Raw genomic sequence first — 18,005 nt, forward strand, 5'->3', positions numbered from 1 at the left:
TTTCGACATTCTTTCTTCAAAACAAGTAAAGAAAAATAGAAGTAAAAATAAAAAAAATACTTATTTTAATAAACTACTACGTAATTTTAAATATCGTTTAGAAATGTCATTTTGTATATAAATGAGACAATTGAGAAAATTTGAAATGGCATGATTTAGTAATTCAATTTTATAATGACCAAATTTCATGATTTAAAAGACTTGTGTTATTGTCTATAAAATATTCTAATAATGATAATAATAAAGTAATTAATATTTTAAATACATATCTTGATATAAATTTAGAAAGTCCCTTTAAAAAAGTTCGATCGGTACTAAAATAAAATAATAAAAGCAGTATTGATGGCTCGGCGATTTTAAATATAGGTCAAATCTAGTTGATAAATTTCATTACAATTTTCACAAATTCCGAATTTTGCAATCCCCAAATCGCAATTCCTCCGATCAACGCACCGCCGTAACGCCGTCCTTTCCGTCGTCAAATTAGGGTTTCTATGTCGAACTTCCATTCAACCTCCGCGGCCGCCACTTCATCGTCCAGCCAATACACCTACTCCGCTGCCACCACGCCCTATTTTCCGACGCCATTTCACCTCCAACAAACGCCTCCCCCGCCCCCTGCTCCTTACATCGGCGCCGCCCCTCCGCCTCCCGTCTACCCCACGCAACCCACCGTTTACGCCTTGCCGCAATATCAGCAGGTAAAAGCTTACATCGCATTGATCCATTAATTTCCGTAGCCTGTGTTTCTAATGTATACTTAAGATAGGTTCTACTGTTAAGTTAGGAATTTATATAGAAAATTAGAAAATTCATATAGTGAGAATTCATACACGATTGATCATCACCTTGTATCATCTTCTATAAATTAATTGATGTCAAATTCATTCACTGAAAAGTTAAAAAGCGATTGCTTTGTGATGTTTTTCTAGCACGTAATACTATGTGCTGATATTTCAGCCTATTAAGTGAGACTTCACACAGGAAATTAGAGAAGTTATAGTAAGAATTCATGCATGATCATCGCCTTGTATCAGCTTCTATTAATTAATTGATGCCAAATTTGTTCACTGGAAAGTGAAAAGCGATTGATTTGTGATGTTTTTCTAGCAAGTTATACTATGTGGTGATATTTAGGTCTATTAATTATATTTCATCACTAACAGCGGGTTTTTCATCTGGACAGGCCCAACAGTTGTTTCAGAGAGATGCACAGACAATAACACCAGAAGCTCTTGAGAGTGTGAAAGCTGCACTTGCTAACAGTGATATTGAGCACAAAGCAGAGACCAAGAAGAAGGCAATTCCTAGGAAAGCGGCAGGGCAGAGCTGGGAGGATCCCACTCTTGCAGAGTGGCCTGAAAGTAAGAGTCTATTACTCTCTTTGTTTATAACTATCCTCATTACTAATTTGAGAAGTGATCTTCTTTTGCTTTTCCATAGACAACTCCCAGTATGCTAGTATACCTTCCTGATCTTAAAGTTTTATGATGATTATGTAGCCCAACGGTAGCGGTTAGATGCTGTATTTGTTGTTCCTGAGACATTTTGTTCTGTGTTTTGTTTTAGCATTCCCATTAATGTCATCCATTCACAACACATGCATTATAATCTAGAACTTTGGCTATCTACATTGAATTCTGTATACCATGAATAAACTCCTCCTAGTACACACTTGTATGCAACGGCTTCTTAAGTATTTTCAATATTCCACATAATATGCTCTAATGGTTGATCTGTGTTGTACTCATGCAAGCTAAGCTAATCATGGTCTTCCCGTTGCCAGCTTGGACATCATCTATATCTGTTGAAGCAGCCCAGCTTCATGTTATCTCATTTTGTGTTGTTTCATGTGTTGATGATTATGAGTTGATCTTGCTGAAACAATGTCTTTTTTCCATTTATTGTATCTAAACATCTTGCAGATGACTATCGTCTATTTTGTGGTGATCTTGGAAATGAGGTGAACGATGATGTGCTGTCAAAGGCTTTTGCAAGGTTTCCTTCCTTTAACATGGCAAGGGTAAGATCTTCTCAAACTTATTTGGGCCTTTTCTTGTGGGGGTTGCATAATTTAATCGGTCTCTCCGTCTTACATATTTTGAATGGTAAATATGAGCATTTGCATGATCTCTTCAGATGTCAATTTGAAGTGCATGAGGCCATCAACTGAAAATCTTATTTCATGAAGGTAGATTCCTTTTTTTGGTTTCAACATGTGTTCTTCATGATTCATGAAGCTAATTTAATACTCACATCTGCCCTATTATCTAACTTTAATCTTCAATCTCTCTTTGACTAGAGAAATAGTAGCATTTATAGGCCTGATAACTGATGACAATTACACAAGTTATGTCTACAAGTGTATGATAGGTAGAATGTTGTTCGACTGCAATGTCATGTAGTTATGTGGTTGCAGAAATTATCCTTTTTCTACCCTCTAAAAGTTGTCAAGCTTTGTTTTCAACGCCTTCAGGGTTCATGATCTGTTCGAAAGAGTTGTAAGTTAGTTGGATAATGGTTTCGAGAAGTTGAAAAATTGAAAGTCTAGAATTGAATGATTCAAGTGGTTTGCTGGGAATAAAGAATGTAATGTGCATTTGATAACAGCATCCAATCTGCTAACACTTAGTAATTAGACCCCTTCTAGGATATGAGAAAATTATCAGGCTTAAACGCATGAGATGAGACCATTGCAGGCATTTGATAAGTGCTTATTGCAATAGAATCTTATAGTCGGACTGAGATTGTGTAATTATATTTATTGTCATTGGGGCTGTGGCTGATATCTTGTACTTATGTGGTATGCATGTTGGATATAGCATGGATTGCTGGTTTACTGAGATATGAGTGTCAGTGTGTTAATTTACTTCTGACATGTGATGGGACGGGAACTTCATTTTTGCATTGGTTTGCTACCTTTTGATGTGTAGTTTGTGTTTTCCCATGCATGTGGTTACAATTCTATGCTTCAGATCTAAACTTTTCCTTTTGTTCTCATTACTATGATTACGAGCCGTATGCCTTCATCTTAGCTTTTCAGAGAAGCAAGGACAAAAAATAAAATAAAGACTGTAGAATTTAGTGCTTGCAGATTATATTGTGAACTCTTTAAAATGCAAAAGCCTATCTGTTCATCTGAATGTGTAATTGCATATTGATTTGTATTGCATACCTTCATTACCTTGGGTGTGAAATCACCCCTTTCCTCTTTGACATGTGGGGAAACTGTAAACAATGGTGGCTAATCTTGATCAGGTTGTTAGAGATAAGCGTACTGGGAAGACAAAGGGCTATGGATTCATCAGTTTTGCTAATCCTAGCGATCTTGTGGGAGCGCTGAAAGAAATGAACGGTAAGTTGTGATATTTTTAGCTTGGCTCAATCTAAGAATCACGAAGTGATTTCTGCACCATAGTGAAACTACTCAACTTATGAATATTAAGATGCCATGTTTATGATTCAGGAAAATATGTCGGAAACCGCCCGATCAAGCTTAGGAAGAGCACGTGGACGGAAAGGACTGATACTGAAGCTTTGGGAAGACAGAAGGTTAGTCACTAATTGCTAGTGGTGTTTATAACAGTTAGGGATTTTTCCCTGATTATTCATTTTCGTTTTACCTTTTTGGTTGCAGCACCATTATCAGAAGAAGACGAAGCAACCAAAGAAAAGTGTCTTGCACAAATGAACCCAGCATCAAGAATACTGGATGTTGGATTTTAGTATTTCTGGACTGCCAATGAGAAAGAGAGGAGAGAGAACTAACTAAGATTTACTCAAATATTGCTATATGTTATCACAATCATTTGATTGACACAACTGTAAAAAAGATGAATCTTGTCTCATTTGTATCATGATGTTTGGAATGTTGCTTTGTTTTTCCAAATCAAGTAGAACATACATTCGTTCAAATTAATCCAACGACAAATTCTCAAACATAGAAGTTGAATTAGACGAAGACTATTGTCGTTTAAACCCAGCAGCATAGCATTCACCGGTTGTTTGTTTACCCCTTTTCATTTCACGGTGAAGTTCCTGATCATTGTTTCTTCCTACCTAGATGAAGAGTGTACAAGGTTGATCCTCAATTAAGTTTGAATTTTCTTAGAATGTAAAGAGAATGCTTCTGATGATTATTCTTTAAACTATCGGCTGTCAACTCTTGCAACCGAAGGCTGCTGCTCGGAAAGAGGTTTTTTCCTGCCGGGTCCGGTTGAGACCTTAACCATGGCCGGCCTTATCAGCCGATCTCCTATAGAGAAGCCTCTGCGAAATTCTTGAGTGACGATCCCTTCCTTGAACTCATGCGACTCCTCACGTGCAATAGCCTCGTGCATCTGTGTCACACAGTTGAGATCACAGTACGTCATTTTGTACATGGGAACAAGATGGCATACACCACTAAACACATAATAGCATAGTTTATAGAATCATATAAACACATGACTAAAATCAAATAGCAAACGTGCCTACGTATTCATAGTTCATATCCCTGCATCATCTCTTGTAGCAATCGAAAAGCATTGAGATACAAGAATATGGAGTTGCTGCATTACAACTTTGATATTTCAAGGATGATATTGTTGTGGAGCAGAAAGTTAGTCTGAGAGCAAACAACGTGGCAAATTTGTGTCTGGGCACGTCTTTTGGAGACGGGGGATAGAGCTACACTAGTTTGAGGTCCAAGGTTACTCCCTATCCGTTTTTAAAAAAACGTAGTATCTCTATTCTTATGCACACTTAGTTAAAGAGTCATCGTTGCAGTCATGAACAGCACTAAAAGATGAACTATTGATTAACCAATGGAGAAAAAGAGAAAACCAGAGAGAGAGAGAAGGGGTTCTCTTACCGAAGGATCAAATGGCTTTCCCACGGTAGGGACAGCTGCAACGCGCAAGCTTCTCATGATCTCTACAAACTGCTTGTATATACCTTGATAACTTGTGTCAATTTTCTTCTCCATCTCAGTCTCTATCTTCAACTGTTGCTTGGCTCTCTCAAAGCTGTCAACCATTGGCAAGAGGCTTTCTATCACCTCTCCTTGGGCATCACTCCTAACTGATGCTCTTTCCTTTTCCGATCTTTTCCTATAATTGTCAAAATCTGCCTGCAACCGTAGAATTTTTTCCTTCCCTGAAGATACCTCCGCAGACAAAGCTTCAACCTTATCAACCAGCTCAGTTTTCTCTTTATCTATTCTAAACAGAATATTTTCTATCTCATATATGGCCCGCGCATCTCCATATGCAATAGCTTCCTTGTACAACTGCATGAGCGACTTCATATCGGGTCGAGACTTTTTACTTGCTGCTCTCTCTGAACTAGGTTCGTCTTCATTGTATGCCTGCATGTTTACTTTTGTATTCAGCACATCATAGAAGTATAAGTAATCAAACCTAGATTCGCATAACTCTTGTCCAACTAAACATCATATCCAATTACAGCATTCTTTTTTTTTAGCACAGTTTACCCGAGATTTCCATATCCATGTCAATACATAACCATCTCAATTGCTTTAACTTCATTTTCATCCCAGTTCTCTCATACCATTACACATCCATGACAGAAGAGTAAACTTACAAGCATAATCACTACATTCTTCAACTAAATCATTGTTCATAATCTAAACTATCAAGATACATGTTCACTCTTTCATTATCATATGGAGCATATCCTAACACACTTGCTCATCTAAAATATGCTACTTCCAGCAACTATGATAGCACAAATTACAACAAAACCAGCTCCCGGAATGATGTCAACACGATTCCCTCAATGTTTTCTTATTAGCATCACCATTTAACATCAATTGATATCCTAGAGATGAAACTCTTATTTCCCTACATTTGCGCTTATAACTTATCTTTTCCACATCTAAATTCTACTCCGCGATTCAGAGTAAAAGGCTAGCTAATTGCTCCACATATTTCATGATTCCATTGTTTCCAAAGCACAAGAAAAAATTTCTGCGAACCCTGGCTTTCCATATAACGTTCCAATAGCTAAGGCCCTATCTTCCCATCTGTCTGTTTCCTTTCCCAATCACATAAATCAAATCAAATTTATATAATGCATCACATAACACATAAAATTGATATCCTAGAAATGAAACTGCAATTTCTCTACCATTTGAGCTTATAACTTATCTTTCCACATCTACATCCCAGCACATATAACATGATTCAATTATATCCAAAGCACAATGAATACTTCTGCTTCTGCGAACTATAACTAAAAGGCAAGCTGTAATTTATCATCGAATTCAAAACCCCCGACTTTCATACAACTTCGATTAGCTAAAACCCTATCTTCCAATCACTCTTTCCCTTGCTTAATCACATATAATCAAATAAATCAAATGCATCACATAACACAAATACTTCAACTTGTGTGAGAGAGGTAGAAAGTTGCCTCTGAATCAGGATTGAGTGAAGAACGCGTCTCCTTCCTAAACCCTTTGTTACCGAATCTGGGATTCCCCAATTGGCTGCACGCTTTGAGAGCAGGAGTTGTCGTGGGCTGAAGAAGCAAATTGTAGGAGGTTTTTGAGGAGGGAGAGGGGCAGGAGACGCTTCGGTGACTGTAGAGAGAGAATAGGTTAGATAGAGAAGCTGAAGCTGCCATTTTCGCCCTAAGCTACTGGGAGAAGGAAGGAGATGAAAGAGACTTTTGTGAAAGATGAAGCCAAAAAATGGATATTTCTACCATTTTTACAAGGAAACCAAGCGTAATTAATTAACTAATTATGGTTGTCTTAATTATAAAGCTAATTAATTAAGCAGTAACTTTTTTATATTAAAATATAATTTGACAATTTTAAATTAGATCAATGGTGACAAATAAATAAAGTTTTTAATATCATAAGATAAATACCTTAATAAATGCCATGAAATAGAAAAAATGATGCATCCAATTCCAAGGTAAATGCACATTTAACAAAAAATTTCGCTTGTAATTAAAAAATGTGAAATACTACAAAAGGCCTCAATTAAAGTTAACATTCTAATTCCAGACTGATTTTTTGCTTAATTTGAACAGATCCAAAAAATTCGAGCTTTGAAAGAATATAAATATGCATCGATTCAAATCTAAATTATTATAAGTTATAGGTCAAAAACCAAACAAATTAGTAATATCTGAAAATTCGAAATAATTTTGTAATTATTACTAGTACTAACTCCATTAGAAACGGAAGAAGAAATGGGCTCTTTAAAGCCCACACACCGGCCCAATAGTCTATTTTGACCGGCACTAACTTTCGTATGCTCCGCAACGCAGCGTATTACCGTGCGCCCTTGACACAGAGATTCATTTGCTAGGTATTCCCCTACTATAAAAAGGAAGCTACACCCATCCTTATTGGACTCTCTCACTAACCTCGGTCTTCTCTCTCCCCCAATCGCATCGTTTCCATTCCTCATTTTTCGAGGCGAGTCGACCGCAGGCAGGTAAACGCCTCTCCACCTAATTTCTCTGTTTATTGCTATTTTTCGAAGCCTATTTTTAAGTTTTTCATTTTCTGTGGATTCAGCGTGATTTTCGTGTTCGTTTCATTCGGAAAGCATCTCTTCCGTTGTTTTTTACTGGATCGCATTTGATTTTTCTATTATTTGTTGCTGTTTTACAAGTATTTAAGTTCGCACACGGTGATGCGGTATTAGATCCGAATGAAATTTGAACAGTGCTAGTTTTAGTTTCTGTACAGTTTTTATACAGCGTAAGGTATGGATTTGTGTGGATCTGGAATTCTAGATCTGTGTGCGGTTACGCGTAGATCTGATTGATTTTCATGTTTGAATGTGCTTTCTCTTTGCAGATCTAGTCTGTTTTAGCGTGTTTCATGTGTTTATGAATATGAAATTTATTGAGCCTGCGGAATAACATTTGTATAATTGGTCTATGTTATTGTGTTTATTCGTGGTTAGGTGTATAATTGGTCCTCTGAATTTATGGTGTCTAGATGGCTATTTGTTACATTTATTGCAAATTAGAAGCTTTGTCATTGACTTTAAAAACATTGGTTCTTTGGTGGTTTCTTGTAAATCAGTGCTGTAATGATTAATCCTAATATATATTGGCTTACTATTTGAATATGAGGATTATATAACTAGGATTCTGGTGGTGATATACTACTAGTCATCATATTGATAGAAATATTTTCTATTGTTACTCTGATGTGCAACTGTATTCATGTATTTGCATCCCCTTACATGCCTTGAACATCTCATGCTAAAAAGTAAATACTACTAAATTGTTCAATTGATAATTAATATTGTCATCTTGGAATATTTAGGTAGCATGGCTGATCAGAACCGGCTCCCAACTATTTCCCAGAAGGTAGCTAACCAGCTACACCTGGGATCCAGCATCTCACAAGTTCGCTATGGGGGTGTCCCACAACCTGCTGCATACCAGAGGCGATTTGCTTATGGCAATTACTCAAACCAAGCGTTCCAATATCCTAAGACCTGCGTAGCAACTCAGGATCTGTCCTTGATCTCTGCTAATGCTAACCCAGTGTTTGCTCAGGCTCCCTCAGAGAAAGGATTTGCTGGCTTTGCAATTGACTTTCTTATGGGAGGTGTTTCAGCTGCTGTGTCAAAAACAGCTGCTGCTCCTATCGAGCGTGTGAAGCTTTTGATCCAGAACCAAGATGAAATGATCAAGGCTGGCAGACTCTCTGAGCCATACAAGGGAATTGGAGAGTGTTTTGGTAGAACAATCAAGGAAGAAGGCTTTGGATCACTGTGGAGAGGAAACACTGCTAATGTTATCCGTTACTTCCCTACTCAGGTCTGTTCTGCCTAATTTTCCACTGTTATACTCAATCATATTGTTGCATGTTTCATTAATTATATTCTGTTATGATGCTAACTTGCTGCTGTTGTGTCCTTAACAGGCCTTGAACTTTGCATTCAAGGATTACTTCAAGAGGCTTTTTAACTTCAAGAAGGACCGTGATGGTTACTGGAAATGGTTTGCTGGCAACCTTGCTTCTGGTGGTGCTGCTGGTGCTTCCTCCCTGTTCTTTGTCTACTCACTGGATTATGCTCGTACCCGTCTTGCCAATGATGCCAAGGCTGCAAAGAAAGGAGGTGGGAGACAGTTCAATGGTCTGGTTGATGTCTACAGACAGACCCTCAAGTCTGATGGAATTGCCGGTCTGTACCGTGGATTCAACATCTCGTGTGTTGGTATCATTGTATACCGTGGTCTGTACTTTGGTTTGTACGACTCTCTTAAGCCAGTTGTCCTAACTGGATCTCTTCAGGTCAGTTACTACATTCCCCTAGAATCCCAACACAATGCTATTATTCATATCTGAACAATATGTTGACGACTTGGTGTTATTTATGATAACAGGATAGCTTCTTTGCTAGTTTTGCCCTCGGTTGGCTCATCACCAACGGTGCTGGCCTTGCCTCCTACCCAATCGACACTGTGCGTAGAAGAATGATGATGACATCGGGTGAGGCCGTCAAGTACAAGAGCTCGATGGACGCCTTCACCCAGATCCTCAAGAACGAGGGTGCCAAGTCTCTGTTCAAGGGTGCAGGTGCAAACATTCTTCGTGCTGTTGCTGGTGCTGGTGTGCTCTCGGGTTACGACAAGCTTCAGGTGCTTGTTTTTGGAAAGAAATATGGCTCCGGTGGTGCTTAAATCCCAGTCCCTTTTTGTTGTTTAGTTTTGGGAAAACTCTATTTAAGTATGATGGCGATGATAAAAATCTTTTTGTTGTTTAGTTTGAGAATTGACAATGCGGGATGATAATCTCCATTTGAGAATTGGATCTCTTCTTTTGAAAGAGTATTTTGCTGGTATTTCATATTCTAATAATGTGTTTGGGATTTTTATTTTATATCAAATGTTCTTCGGAATGTTTATCGCTGAAGAAATATTTACATATGTTTGGGATTTTTTTTTATATCCAATTAAAACTTGCATACTATACACATAGTCGTACATAATTTTATAGAAACATTTACATTCTTTGCATAGTCATACGCATAATCTAATAAAAACATTTATATTCTTCAGTCACACGCAAAATTTAAGAGAACAACTATACCTATAATTTATTCATATTATCTTACTTTGTTATCTATACTTAACACAAAATAAAATTATAGGTATATTCATTTTCTTTTCTTTTTGTCATCAACTATACCTATAATTTATTCATTTTGTCTTACTTTATTATCTATACTTAACACAAAATAAAATTATAAATCATCGATGAATATCCTTAGACAGATGGAATAGTTGTTTGGTCATCAACCTCGATATATTAATACACATTTACGTCACGATTTATTGATATTACCAAAATTGTGTACATGTGTACCAATTTAGTATCGGATTTGCCCCCTCAAAATTATCGTGAAACAATTAAAATTTTTGAAACTTTGTGATTTCAGATTCAAATTTGAAATGTTTACATCATACCATAATTTGATCAAACTTTATAATTTTATAGGTAATTAATCTTAAAATCAAATAAAGAACAAAGTATCTTAAATTCTTTTCTTTTTCCTTGTTCACAAGGATATTCATCGACGATTTAGTTACTAATCCGCTTACAAATTTGTAAATGGTGAAACGGTTACCCGTTACTCCAAAGATCTAAAATTGTTCCATATTCAAAATCAAATATCGATACCCGACCATTAATTACGAAGATACGAAGAATCCATTTCACTCAACCAAACCTCAAAAAAATTGCAAAACCAAATTTCCATTGCAAGTTATCCAAACATGAAGGAAGAAGACTCAATTGCACGGTGTTGTCAAGAATCAAAGGATCAATACATCTCTAAGCAAAGAAAAAAAAATACTTTCTCCCAATCCCCAAGTCTAATTTCAAGATCTAACATCGGAAACCGCTAAAGGCTTATGAATAACTAAATTCAGAACTCGGTTTAGATAAAAAGCAGCAAAAATCTCACACTCACGTGTCACAAAACAATAATATCTTCACTCTTCCATACGAATCAAGATTTCTCATTCAATTGCATAAACTCACAATCACACACACACACACAGTGGGGTTGATAATCTCTGCAATTGGTTGAGCCATTGAGCGATTTGCAATGGACTATCCGTGTACGTTGCCATGCAAATTCCCTTCAACTTCTAGTGTTATCGCTTCAAGAAGTAATCTTAGATGCCCCCTAAATAGCAGCCCATCAAAATCCTTCTTCAAGAGAGCTGGGATTCTTGCTCCTGATGCAAAAAATCTTGGCCCGTTTGCGGTTAGAGTTGCCAGAAGAGGGGATTCTGCTAAATTGTCTGTTTCTGCCGTTTCGTCGGTTGAAACCAGGTAAAGTTTCCAACTTTGGGTTCAATTCACCTTTTTCTGGAATCAGTTGAATATATGAGATATTGTGAATAATGAAGGGATAAGGCAAGGTAAGTAGCATAATCAATTCACCTATTGTAAACTGTTAAGTACAAATTCTAATGTGGGAGTAGTTTTGCTTGTAGAATGGATGATGACTTTGAAATTGTAGACTAATAGAATTGGTATTTCAATGTTGAGAACAGTTTCTCTTGTTGATTGAATGATGATGTTTGAAATTTTGAAAATGTTTTGGAAATGTTATAGATTGAATGATGATTTTGAAAGTTTTTGAAAGGGTGATTTCTGTAGAAAATTGTGAACCAATAGGATTAGTATTTCACTGTTGGGAGTAGCTTCTCTTGTTGATAAAATGATGGTTTTGAAATTTTGAAAGGGGTGATTTCTGTAGGATATTGTAGTAGTTTTTCTTGTAGATTTGATGATGAGTTTGAAATTTTAAAAGGGTGATTTCTGTGTAAAATTGTAAACCAATAGAATTATTATAATGTTGGGAGTAGGTTTTCTTGTTGATTGAATGATGATGATGTTTGAAATTTTGAAAGGGTGATTTCAATGAACAAATGTTTTTTAAGGGAATGACTTTCTTTGTTTCTTTTGTTTTTTCATTGGTATAATGGGGTCTATAGGGAAGGGATGAAAGAGGAAAATAGAGAGGAGAGGCGGTCTAAGAAGTTCGGTGACGATAAGGTTAGGCTGAAGCTCAGACTAGACCACCAGGTCACATTCGGGGAGCATGTTGCAGTGTTGGGGTCCGCCAAGGAGTTTGGGTCGTGGAAGAAGGAGGTGATGATGACATGGACGGAGAATGGATGGGTTTGCAGTATGGATTTGGCGAGCTCAGGAGAGCCTGTGGAGTATAAGTTTGTGATAGTAGGTCAGGATAAGAAGTTGGTGTGGGAACATGGTGATAACCGAGTTCTGAAGATTGAAGAGAAGGGGAGTTTTAGCATTGTTTGTAAGTGGGGCGAGACTACGGAGGAGGTGAAGCTGCTGCCTTGGGAGGGGGAAGACGAGCAAGAAGTGGAGGCGGGAGGGAGTGAGAATGGGAAGAGTGTTGCTTCTGCAGTTGAAGAGGGTGTTACCGCTAGTTCGTTTGTGGACCAATGGCAGGGAAAGAATGTCTCGTTTGTTCGCTCGAAGGATAACCTGGATGGAGAAAAGAAGATACGCTGGGAGACTTCGGGTCTCGAAGGGATTTCTCTCAAGCTGGTTGAAGGTGACCGCAGTGGACGTAACTGGTGGAGGAAGGTATAAACGGTTTTGGCTTTTTTTTTTAAATGAAAACCAATAGTTATGTCATTTGACTGTTTCTTTTCTCGCATTAAAAAACACTGACGGTCGAGTTGAGATGTACATATTTTTGGACGAGCTGTGGTTTTGAATGTTGTTTCTGCATTTCCGTATTGCAAAGCTTGAGGTTGTTCGAGAGCTTGTGGCTGAAAACATCGACAGCGAAAAGCGCTTGGAAGCTCTTACATATTCAGCAATATATCTGAAGGTGTTATCACGTTCTAGCTATCACTTTTCTTGACAATTGATTAGTTACTTTGTGTCCTAAATCCTGATCGGATTTTATTTTTTTCTGTAGTGGATAAACACAGGTCAGATTCCTTGCTTCGAAGACGGGGGTCATCATCGACCAAACAGGCATGCTGAGATCTCCAGGCTTATATTCCGCGACCTGGAACGAATCTCCAGCAGGAAAGACACTTCGCTTCAGGTCAATTTCCAAATCAATTTTGTTAGATCACTTATTAGGTAGTTCGATTTAGGGCTCCTTGGTGATATCTATTAAAATGCAGGAACTTCTAGTTATCCGCAAGATTCACCCTTGCTTGCCATCTTTCAAGGCCGAGTTCACCGCATCCGTTCCCCTAACAAGGATCCGAGACATTGCTCACAGGAATGACATCCCTCACGACCTTAAGGTTATCAATAAGTGATTTAGTTTCAATTATCTATGCTTTAGTAAAATCGTATCAAGTCCTTAATGTAGTTTTATCGGTATTTCCAGCAAGAAATCAAACATACGATACAAAACAAGCTTCATCGATGTGCTGGCCCTGAGGATTTAGTTGCCACAGAAGCAATGCTTGGAAGAATCACAAAGAATCCCGGACAATATAGTGAAGCTTTTGTTCAGCAGTTCAAGATATTCCATCAAGAGCTGAAAGATTTCTTCAATGCTGGAAGGTAATTTGTGTTTCATGATAGTTAACTAAAACTTGTAGCTTTTCGTTCTCGAAGTATAACTGGAAACTGCAACTAGATTGACCTAGTATAGTCTAATCTCGAGTTTCATATGAAAAATGTTGGATCCTATAGTAGAATATATGGTTAAACATGGCTAAGAATTTTTCTGATACTGAGCTTTTGATTCACAATTGTAGTCTGGAAGAACAGTTGGAATCGATCAAAGATTCTCTGGGTTCGAGCTCTTCCCTAGCCCAGTTTTTAGAGTCTAAAAAGGTACCTTTGCTTTTTAAGTTCTTATTTTGTCTTAGTAGATATTGCTAGCAGAAATTTGTTGTTTCTCGAACAAATGTGAGTATATAGAACATATTGGCTGTTGATAGCTTCACATAAAACTACGGTTTTCTGAGCTGATGCTATATTGTAAATTCATAGCTTCGCAAAATCATATTGTAAGATCGAGAAGTATGCACTGGAACTTTTAGTAATGTTGTAGAGCATAATAGTTCGTAAATTATGCTTATTGCGTATCTAATGTTTCATACCATGTTCAGGCGCTGGATAATGTCGGTGCAAACGATATTTCTAAAAGTGAATGGATAACAGTATTGATGAAAACTATACAATCTCTGGACAATCTCCGCCAAGAAATCGCAAAGGGTCTAGATAGCGGCCTTCGAAACGACGCCCCCGATGCTGCAATTGCAATGCGGCAAAAGGTTAGACTACTGCTGTATTCTGTTAACCATTTTTTTGGTTCGATAAAGACCAATGAAGTCGGTCGTAAAAGGATCTGTGTGATTGCAGTGGCGTCTGTGTGAGATTGGACTTGAAGACTATTCATTTGTTCTTCTGAGCAGGTACTCTGCCCTTATAGCCATACTTAATCTCGCGTTTCCTTCCCGAATAAAAAGCTTGCTAATTGGTTCGGCTTTTCGGCTTTTCACAGGTTCGTCAATGAACTTGAAGCTGTTGGTGGGGCCCACTGGCTCGCGGAGAATGTAGAGCAGAAGAACGCTGGTTCTTGGAGTGAGCCACTCGGAGCTCTAGTCGCCAGCATACATCAGTTGGGCCTATCAGGCTGGAAGCCCGGCGAGTGCAAAGCTATAGGAAACGAACTCATAGCTTGGCAAAACAGAGGTCTTCTCGAAACTGAAGGTGAACTATTTTCCCGAGTGAGCGAGTGACTTCATAGTGCTGGTCATGTAGAACTACACTGATTTCTCACGAGTGATAATAATTTCAAGGCAGCGAAAATGGTACAAGAATATGGGGTTTGAGGCTTAAAGCTACACTCGATAGAGCTAAGAGACTAACAGAAGAATACTCTGAGGCACTTCTTAATATATTCCCTGAAAGAGTTCGGGTAAACTAAAAAATCGAAACAATTATCGTTTTAACATATGTTAATGCTTATAGTTCATTTAAAGATTGACTCGGTTTTGGGCCGTGCAGATTTTAGGAAACGCCTTTGGGGTTCCTGATAACACTGTTAGGACGTATGCTGAAGCTGAGATTCGTGCCGGGTATGATACTCCAGTTTTTTTTTTTTTTTTTTCTACCGTGTATGATTCAGTAATCATTGTAGCCATCTAATTTTCGATGGGGAAAATACAGTGTGATTTTTCAGGTTTCAAAACTGTGCACCCTTCTTCTGAAAGCTGTAAGGAATGTTCTCGGGTCTGAGGGCTGGGATATTCTTGTACCGGGAGATGCTGTTGGAACCCTCATCCAGGTACTATGTGCTGTCCCTCGTGGCACAAATTTAAATCGCATGCTTTTATAGATAAGTTATCGGTATCTTGACCTACTGTTCATGCTTATAGCATATCTAACCAATACAGCTCGTATGCGAAGCTAAAGGTTAATTTTCTCAAAATAGACAAACGTTGGGCCGTTTTTGGTTTCCCACGTGAACTTACTTTTTTTCCTAAAATAGACAAAATGTACTTTTTTTTTCATTTCTGTTTCTCGCATATCCCATATCAAAACTTACATGGAAATCATGCGAAAACACATGGATTTTACTTGTTTTGGATTTTCTCGCAAAGCCCGAACCCAAAATGCAATCTAGATTTGCCACGTGACTGTCATGTCAGTTTCAGTTTGGAATTTTCGGTAAATCCAGAGTCCATGTATTTTCGTGGCGATTATCCAAATATAAAAGAAATCGCATACTTCCAATTAGCAATGTTTGTATTCATCACCACCTTTTGTTTAACAATCAAGAACAATTATGCCACGAATACAATTTCTTGAACCATCACATGTCCAAATTTCTGTGGCCTTATTCTATGAAAGCCCGCCCCGTTCAGTCAACGTGATTTTTTGTAACTTTTTCAATGTCCAAAAGTTGTTATATTTATTTCAACTGTCTTCATGCAACTCGTCTACAGGTGGACAGCATCGTTCCTGGGTCAATACCATCGTCTGTAACAGGACCGGTTATTCTAGTCGTGAACAGAGCTGATGGAGATGAAGAGGTTATTTTCTGTCTCTGAACTTTTTTGATGATCGGCGTGCATTTTTTTGGTCAAGTGGTTAACGTTAACTTTAAATTTGCCTCCTCCAGGTAACAGCGGCCGGAGATAATATTACCGGAGTCATCCTTTTGCAGGAGCTGCCCCATTTATCTCATCTTGGTGTCCGAGCGCGGCAAGCAAGTCCTATTCCATGTCTCTATTGATTCCTTTTTCGTTGCTTTTATTGTTGAAACGACGTAGAATGTATCTGTTAACTGCAGGAAAGGGTTGTTTTTGTGACTTGCGAAGATGATGAAAAAGTTTCTGACATCAGAAATCTTAGTGGGAAGTTTGTGAGGTTCGCTTTTGATCGTCTTTTGTTCGGTTTCTCTTGTTAGTGTCTTTCCTCACCCGCTCGTTTCAGGTTGAAAGCGTCGCCTTCGGGGGTCAGCTTGGTTCAAACTTCAGCAGAAAGCAGCAATGGTAACATTCCGGTGGGAAATAAACCGACTGATGGTTCATCCAAGACTGGAGACTTGGAACAGAACAGCATGTCTTCGGAGACAGAGATCAAAATGGTATGGAAATCGTTCGAGGTAATGGGATTACTTCGTTGCCAATCCAACGTTTATGAGTTTATAGTGATTCCTCTCAGGGTACGTCGTCTGGAGGTGTTATAGCGGTTGAGGATGCTACTATTCAAGATTCCGGTGCAAAGGCTGCATCGTGTGGTCGCCTAGCTTCGTTGGCTGCTGCTTCGAATAAAGGTAGAGTAAATCGAGCTGATCCAATTTCTCTATAATGTGTATGTTGCGATTTTCGACTTCCGTATGGAGGTGTTTACTTTGAGTGATCGATTAGATAATTGCGGTGTTACTGATTCTCGAGTCTTGAATGACAGTGTATAACGAAGGAGGAGTTCCTGCGTCGTTCAACGCACCGAAGGGAGCGGTGATCCCGTTCCGTTCCATGGAACTGGCCTTGGAACGCAACGGGTCGTTGGAGACCTACGTATCGCTTCTTGAGAGCATAGAAACAGCCGAAATCGACGGAGAGCTCGACCGGCTGTGTAACCGGCTTCAGGAGCTCATATCTTCTCTGAGTCCTTCAAAAGAAACCGTCGAAACCATATCGAAAATGTTCCCGGACACCGCGCGGCTGATAGTGCGTTCGAGCGCAAACGTGGAGGACTTGGCGGGAATGTCCGCCGCGGGGCTGTATGAGTCGATCCCCAACGTCAGCCCGTCTAACCCGATCGTCTTCGGGCACGCCGTCGCCCGCGTCTGGGCGTCCCTCTACACCCGCCGAGCCGTGCTGAGCCGCCGAGCGGCCTGCGTGCCGCAGGACCAAGCCGTGATGGCCGTCCTCGTGCAAGAGATGCTCTCACCAGACCTCTCGTTCGTGCTCCACACGGTCAGCCCGACCGACAAGAACGAGGACGTGGTCGAGGCGGAGATCGCGCCGGGGCTCGGGGAAACCCTGGCTTCGGGGACGAGGGGCACGCCGTGGAGGCTCGCGGCCGGGAAGTTTGACGGGACGGTGCGGTCGTTGGCGTTCGCCAACTTCAGCGAGGAGATGGTGGTGCGCGGGGGCGGCCCTGCGGACGGGGAGGTGATACAGCTGACGGTGGACTACAGCAAGAAGCCCTTGACCGTTGATGCGAGCTTCCGGCAGCAGCTCGGCCGGAAGCTCGGGGCAGTCGGGTTCTTCCTCGAGCAGAAGTTCGACGGCGCGCAGGACGTGGAAGGGTGCTTGGTCGGGAAAGATATCTACATTGTGCAGACGCGGCCACAGCCGCTCTAAAGGCTGTTGGAATACTTCACTTTCAAAATATATTCCCGCGAAAAAATTGTCATGATTTCCTCTTTGGTTCGTCATCATAAAAAAGTTACTACAACATGCTAATATTTGTAATAATATAGTTATACAATACTTACAATAACAATACTTACCATCAAATATTTTGTTCAAACTCGTATGTATTA

General features: G+C 39.3%; 4 protein-coding genes across 7 annotated transcripts; 3 read left to right on the forward strand and 1 right to left on the reverse strand.

The window, feature by feature from the left end:
* Window positions 1-377: 377 nt before the first annotated feature.
* Window positions 378-3,889, forward strand: LOC125222132 (RNA-binding protein 42). 3 transcript variants are annotated; one of them, XR_007176477.1, is made up of 6 exons: window positions 378-701; window positions 1,187-1,364; window positions 1,926-2,023; window positions 2,140-2,191; window positions 3,259-3,355; window positions 3,467-3,551. XR_007176477.1 is itself a non-coding variant. In XM_048124599.1 (6 exons), the coding sequence occupies exons 1-6, from the start codon at window positions 495-497 to the stop codon at window positions 3,689-3,691; spliced, it is 720 nt and encodes a 239-aa protein (XP_047980556.1). In that variant the 5' UTR covers window positions 383-494; the 3' UTR covers window positions 3,692-3,889. The 3 variants fall into 3 exon arrangements, 2 of the variants coding, with proteins under 2 accessions (XP_047980557.1, XP_047980556.1); XM_048124599.1 differs by lacking the exon at window positions 2,140-2,191 and adding an exon at window positions 3,638-3,889 and having other exon boundaries at window positions 383-701; window positions 3,467-3,552; XM_048124600.1 differs by lacking the exon at window positions 3,467-3,551 and having other exon boundaries at window positions 3,259-3,356.
* LOC125222131 (protein GrpE) lies at window positions 3,828-6,676 on the reverse strand. Its single transcript, XM_048124598.1, has 3 exons — window positions 6,415-6,676; window positions 4,853-5,347; window positions 3,828-4,340 (listed from the first exon to the last, which is right to left on the reverse strand). Exons 1-3 carry the CDS (start codon window positions 6,625-6,627, stop codon window positions 4,149-4,151), a joined length of 900 nt encoding a protein of 299 aa, XP_047980555.1. The 5' UTR covers window positions 6,628-6,676; the 3' UTR covers window positions 3,828-4,148.
* Window positions 6,677-7,326: 650 nt separating this feature from the next.
* On the forward strand, window positions 7,327-9,862 carry LOC125222022 (ADP,ATP carrier protein, mitochondrial). 2 transcript variants are annotated; one of them, XM_048124406.1, is made up of 4 exons: window positions 7,327-7,451; window positions 8,297-8,796; window positions 8,903-9,274; window positions 9,367-9,862. In XM_048124406.1, the coding sequence occupies exons 2-4, from the start codon at window positions 8,302-8,304 to the stop codon at window positions 9,661-9,663; spliced, it is 1,164 nt and encodes a 387-aa protein (XP_047980363.1). In that variant the 5' UTR covers window positions 7,327-7,451; window positions 8,297-8,301; the 3' UTR covers window positions 9,664-9,862. The 2 variants fall into 2 exon arrangements, with proteins under 2 accessions (XP_047980363.1, XP_047980364.1); XM_048124407.1 differs by having other exon boundaries at window positions 7,368-7,447.
* Window positions 9,863-10,895: 1,033 nt separating this feature from the next.
* Window positions 10,896-18,005, forward strand: LOC125222355 (phosphoglucan, water dikinase, chloroplastic). The gene is made up of 19 exons (XM_048124897.1): window positions 10,896-11,323; window positions 11,992-12,613; window positions 12,777-12,863; window positions 12,954-13,085; window positions 13,168-13,293; window positions 13,380-13,558; window positions 13,756-13,834; window positions 14,113-14,277; window positions 14,366-14,418; window positions 14,508-14,716; window positions 14,806-14,924; window positions 15,014-15,084; window positions 15,176-15,293; window positions 15,955-16,041; window positions 16,131-16,217; window positions 16,302-16,378; window positions 16,445-16,598; window positions 16,676-16,787; window positions 16,922-18,005. The coding sequence occupies exons 1-19, from the start codon at window positions 11,094-11,096 to the stop codon at window positions 17,821-17,823; spliced, it is 3,609 nt and encodes a 1,202-aa protein (XP_047980854.1). The 5' UTR covers window positions 10,896-11,093; the 3' UTR covers window positions 17,824-18,005.

Source organism: Salvia hispanica, chromosome 4 (assembly GCF_023119035.1).
Source record: "Salvia hispanica cultivar TCC Black 2014 chromosome 4, UniMelb_Shisp_WGS_1.0, whole genome shotgun sequence".
Taxonomy (NCBI): domain Eukaryota; kingdom Viridiplantae; phylum Streptophyta; class Magnoliopsida; order Lamiales; family Lamiaceae; genus Salvia; species Salvia hispanica.

Bases quoted from the DNA above. Each gene is read 5' to 3' on its own strand.
- LOC125222132 (XM_048124599.1), top strand. From the start codon at position 495: ATGTCGAACTTCCATTCAACCTCCGCGGCCGCCACTTCATCGTCCAGC. The intron at 1,365-1,925 runs GTAAGAGTCTAT...AACATCTTGCAG, and splicing joins TCTTGCAGAGTGGCCTGAAA to ATGACTATCGTCTATTTTGT. The intron at 3,553-3,637 runs GTTAGTCACTAA...TTTTGGTTGCAG, and splicing joins AAGCTTTGGGAAGACAGAAG to CACCATTATCAGAAGAAGAC.
- LOC125222131 (XM_048124598.1), bottom strand. From the start codon at position 6,627: ATGGCAGCTTCAGCTTCTCTATCTAACCTATTCTCTCTCTACAGTCAC. The intron at 5,348-6,414 runs GCAACTTTCTAC...GTAAACATGCAG, and splicing joins CACTCAATCCTGATTCAGAG to GCATACAATGAAGACGAACC. The intron at 4,341-4,852 runs GTAAGAGAACCC...TGTGTGACACAG, and splicing joins GAAAGCCATTTGATCCTTCG to ATGCACGAGGCTATTGCACG.
- LOC125222022 (XM_048124406.1), top strand. From the start codon at position 8,302: ATGGCTGATCAGAACCGGCTCCCAACTATTTCCCAGAAGGTAGCTAAC. The intron at 8,797-8,902 runs GTCTGTTCTGCC...TGTCCTTAACAG, and splicing joins TCCGTTACTTCCCTACTCAG to GCCTTGAACTTTGCATTCAA. The intron at 9,275-9,366 runs GTCAGTTACTAC...TTATGATAACAG, and splicing joins TCCTAACTGGATCTCTTCAG to GATAGCTTCTTTGCTAGTTT.
- LOC125222355 (XM_048124897.1), top strand. From the start codon at position 11,094: ATGGACTATCCGTGTACGTTGCCATGCAAATTCCCTTCAACTTCTAGT. The intron at 11,324-11,991 runs GTAAAGTTTCCA...TGGGGTCTATAG, and splicing joins GTTTCGTCGGTTGAAACCAG to GGAAGGGATGAAAGAGGAAA. The intron at 13,294-13,379 runs GTTATCAATAAG...CGGTATTTCCAG, and splicing joins ACATCCCTCACGACCTTAAG to CAAGAAATCAAACATACGAT.